The sequence below is a fragment of the Limanda limanda genome, chromosome 3 (genome assembly GCF_963576545.1).
Source record: "Limanda limanda chromosome 3, fLimLim1.1, whole genome shotgun sequence".
Classification (NCBI taxonomy): Eukaryota; Metazoa; Chordata; class Actinopteri; order Pleuronectiformes; family Pleuronectidae; genus Limanda; species Limanda limanda.
This window is the reverse complement of record NC_083638.1, coordinates 6,467,395-6,471,920: the sequence shown is the minus strand read 5'-3', so window position 1 is coordinate 6,471,920 and position 4,526 is coordinate 6,467,395. Positions and strand designations below refer to the sequence as shown.

Sequence of the window (4,526 nt, the reverse complement as noted above, 5' to 3'; positions counted from 1 at the left end):
ATGAATACATATCAAGGTGTTCTGTAGTAAAGATATTGGCACTCACAGTATTTACTTACTTCTAATAACACACTGTACATTTGACAAGATTACACAGCCTGTGCAGCACAGGAAAGTAAAGGCCTTGCATTTTGAATCCCATCTCAACCTTTTAGCACCTTAATAGCAAAAAATACTAAAATACAGATAGGTGTCCACTTGTAAACAGTCTTTTATCACTTCTGAAACATTCACGTGGAGGATCAGCGATTAATAGTTGCTCATGTAGAGGAGCTGTTACTCAGCTTCTGTATAAGAGGAGTTTTCCAAAGATAGTTTATTAAAGGATCAGAATTAAAACATAAACACATATTATTCAGTATAGAATATAGACACTGACACATATATCGTCTCAAGTGTCCAAAACTTGACGTCGTCCTCCGGTGAATCAAATAAATCTCTGCAAACATCACCCTGTTTTTTAACTCATAATGCCGTTGTTTTTTGCACTCACACACACACAGACACACACACAGACACACAAACCTGTGACAGATGAATTCAATGCACAAAAATGTCCATTGTTATATCAGTTGAAACAAGGATGACATTTAACAAACATGACAGCTTTTTTTTGCATTCTGGGGAAATGTGAATCTCATTTGTTTCCAGTCATGTTCAGTGTGGTGATGTCACTACCACTGTGTGTGTTTATGGTTTGTAGGGTGTGTTATTATTACTGACACTGGCCACAAGTCACAATGGTCTCTATACACTGTCACATGATATATTTGTTTTTACTGTGATGTTGAAAGAAAGTGACATTTTGATGTTAAATACTGTTCAGACTCTTTTAAAGGGTCAGTTTCAATAAACTGTTTTCTGACAGAGTTTGAATTTACTAGATTCTGAGATATCCCTCTGAGATTTCTCACTCAAATCATAAAAATAATATAATAATATAATATAAAATATGAACTTGACAGATCACTTCTCGACGACACCCAAAAAACTTCAGAAATGTTTCGTTAGGGTTGAGCTGGGAGGTTTTCTCTAAATGCTGTTTAGTTTTATTTATTCAATATTTTGCAATGTTTGTTGATGGGCAGAGAGGATTCATTTTTCCATGTAATCATTTAATGCTGAGGGCACAACAAACAAAATGTGATTCACCTTCATTGTTCTGGCTCAGCACAGAAATGTTAAACTCTCAAGAGGGCCCTAGGCTAGAATTAGCTCATGCACTCAGCATGTATACACTGGGGCCCCTATGTTCCAATCAGGCTTTAAAGAAGACTATACATGGAGCTTCATTATATGACCAGAAAGCAATACTCCTCTTACGGTGGAAAAAATCTGTTGTGGGAAGTTGATTGAACCCGGCTGCCCGGTTGCTAATCCAGCTCTGGAAGCGGATCCCTCACGAAATCTGGTTAAATACATAGTTTGTTGATTTTTGAAGTAAAAAAAAGTGAAGACAGCCTCTTCTCCAAACGGACGTTAAATATCAGCCTTTCTTCAAATGCTAGATTTCATGAACTCATGTTGTGGGATATGCGTGTAAGTCAGAAGATAATCAAACTCTTTTCTTTGGCAGATATCACAGAAAAGCCTTTTTAATCAGATAAGAGTCTTTCAAGTTTTGATTAAGGAATTTTCCTTCATTGCAGATAACTTCAAATTCTGAGATAAGTTTCTGCTGTGTTGCACACACAGCAAGTTTAATATCAAGTCATTCATGATGTATTTCAGTTTCCTAAATGACTCATTTACGTTCGGAATTTGCTGACATTTACTGGAATCTATTCTTCCCGCAATGTTTCGTGTGTCAGTTGCTGCCGCACAACCCCCAAGTATAGTATTTCCATCCCTATGTTAAACATCTGGCAAAGTGTGAGTTACTAATGGTGCGTTCCATTTGAATTGGGAAGTCAATCTTTCAGAGTTCCCAGAAGGACATTTTAACTGGAATGACCCCTGAAGTCGGATTTCCAACTCGGAAAGTCCAAACAACCTAAGCCATCGACCTGCTACTCAGGTGAACTCACATTTTAAGCTTTGCTTTTAAATCCCTGATATGAATTTTCACCCTTACCTCCACCGTAGAGTCTCAGTCAACCATAAAACTTAGAAAAGAAGAAATGAAATAGAGTGAGGTTTCATTTTACAGGCGTAAATCCCAGTTTATTTCCAAATGATCTCCTAAGAACTTTCCTGGAAAGAGCCTTGCCATTTAATAAATCATTATATTACTTTTGCATGGAAATTCATCTGGAAGTCAATAATAAGCTCAGCACAATAGAACAGACGAAAATAAAGCTTCTGTAACTCTCTCATTTTCCTGGAACCGTTACAAAACTGCACAATTCTTTCCAGAAAACTTTCAATACATTTGTAAAGTATTAAAGGAAATTAGGCCACTTTAGGCAATAATACGGCACTTCTGTTCGTCTTGAAGCCTGAACAAAATGAAACTGAGCCTAAAGTGCAACCTTGTAAAACGACGAATGTGGCCAAAATCGACCAAAAACTAATGTGGGCTTTGTCTCGCTAACACCCGGTGATCTAGGCAAGATGTGTTCTGACTATAAGAAGTGAATACGGCCCAAATAGGACACAACTAATGTGGGTCAGCCTTGGTTGACGCGATGGCTCAGTTGTGGCCAAGATCTGGCAAACAGGAGCAGACCCCCCAAGCACCATCATTCCATGCGTGTGTGGGCCAGATGACAGCGTGGGCCAAATCTGGGCCAAAACAAATTTACACTACGGGAACTGATGTGTAAAATAAACTACGATAAAGTATGTTAGGAAACTTATTCATAACCTCATGATCTTGTTCTATGGGCTGCTCAGTCTCATGCTGTGGCAGAGGATGATGAGGGACAGTGTTAGCCACATCCGGGCCCAAACTATTTTACTCAAAGGGTATTAATGTGTAATATAAACTACGATAAAGTTTGTTAGGAAACTTTTTTTAGAAGTTCAAGTTGTCCTTCTCATGCTTTGGCTGCTGATGATTTGGGACAACATGGGCCAAATCCGGGCCAACACAATTTGGCTATTTGAGAAAGAACCTGGATTATAAACTACGATAAAGTTTGTTAGGGGACTTCAGAACTTTGTGTTCTCGTTCTTCAGTCGTATTGGTCTCGTGCCATGGCTGCTGATGATCGGCCACAACTGGGCCAAAACTGATGTGTAAAATAAACTCGGTAAACTATGTAAGGAAACTTTTTTCGGAACTTCATGTTCTCGTTCTATGGGCTACTTATTCCCGGGCCAAATCCGGGCCAACACAATTTAGCTATTTGAGAAAGAACCTACGCTACAGTTTGTTAGGAGACTTCAGAACTTCGTGTACTTGTTCTTCAATCGGATCGGTCTCGTGCCCTGGCTGCTGATGATCGGTGATAGCGTAGGCCAAATCTCGGCCAAAACTGATGTGTAAAATAAACTACGATAAACTACGTTAGTGATCGTTTTTCAGAACTTGATGTTCTCCTTCTATGGGCTACTTAGTCTCGTCCCATGGCTGAGGATGGTCAGGGACAGGTTAGGCCAAATCCTGGCCACAACAATTTAGCTATTCGAAAAAGAACCTTTAAAATAACCTACGATAAAGTACATTGTTGCAGACTTTTCTCAGAACTTCATGTACTCGTTCTTCAGTCTGCTCAGCCTGGTCCCGTGGCTGCGGATGATGAGGGACAGCAGCTCGTGCTTGTCCCTCAGCCCCAGGGACACGTCCATCGTGTCCTTCAGCACGTCACGCGTGTGCACCATCATGCTGAGGAAGTCGTCGTTCAGCCGGTGCTCCTCTCGCAGCTCGCTCTCCTGGCTCTGCTTGAACTTCACCTCCAGCTCCAGCAGGGACTTCTCGGAGCTGGTGAAGGCCTCTCCGATCTGCGCCGTCTCCCTGCGCAGGTACCTCCCGTAGCTGTCCTCCCCATCCAGGTCGAAGGAGATGCTCCTGCCGATGCCCTCCAGCACCCGAGCCGCGTCCTCGATCTGCCTCTTCACGATGGTGAAGTCCTCCCGGATCATCTCCTCCTGGTCCTGGTGGACCCCGCACTTGCGCTCGTCCGTCATCTTGAAGAGCATCTGGCAGTGCTCCGGGTCGTCGTTGTCCTCGTAGTCCCCGTCCGGCACGAAGTAGTGATGGAAGGTCCCGTTGGACATCTCCGGCTGCAGCGGTCCCAGGTACGAGGCTCCGGACATTGTCCCCAGCAGCCCGGCGCTCAGGAGCCAGAGGAGAGGAGACATGTCCGCGGGTTGTCCAACACACACACACCGGTGTTAAATAAATGTGAATAAAAAAATTTAAAAAAAAAGTTTCAACGTCAGACCTCGAGCCTCACACGGACTATTTCACTCCAGCCCAAAACATCTCACCCGGGTTTAAACCTCCACAAGTGCGCAGTTAGTTTCCTCCTCCAAGTGTCCTCGTCCTCCTCCCGGGTTAAAAAACAACCTCTCTCCTCTTCTTCTTCCTCTTCCTCTTCGTCTTCTTCACTCCAGGCTGCCAGCTCCCATCGCTGCCTCTC

The 4,526-nt window shown here is 42.8% G+C and overlaps 1 protein-coding gene across 1 annotated transcript; it reads right to left on the bottom strand.

Annotated features, from left to right (window-relative positions):
* Window positions 1-3,624: 3,624 nt before the first annotated feature.
* Window positions 3,625-4,245, bottom strand: fibinb (fin bud initiation factor b). Its single transcript, XM_061068906.1, has one exon. It carries the CDS (start codon window positions 4,243-4,245, stop codon window positions 3,625-3,627), a length of 621 nt encoding a protein of 206 aa, XP_060924889.1.
* Window positions 4,246-4,526: the final 281 nt, after the last annotated feature.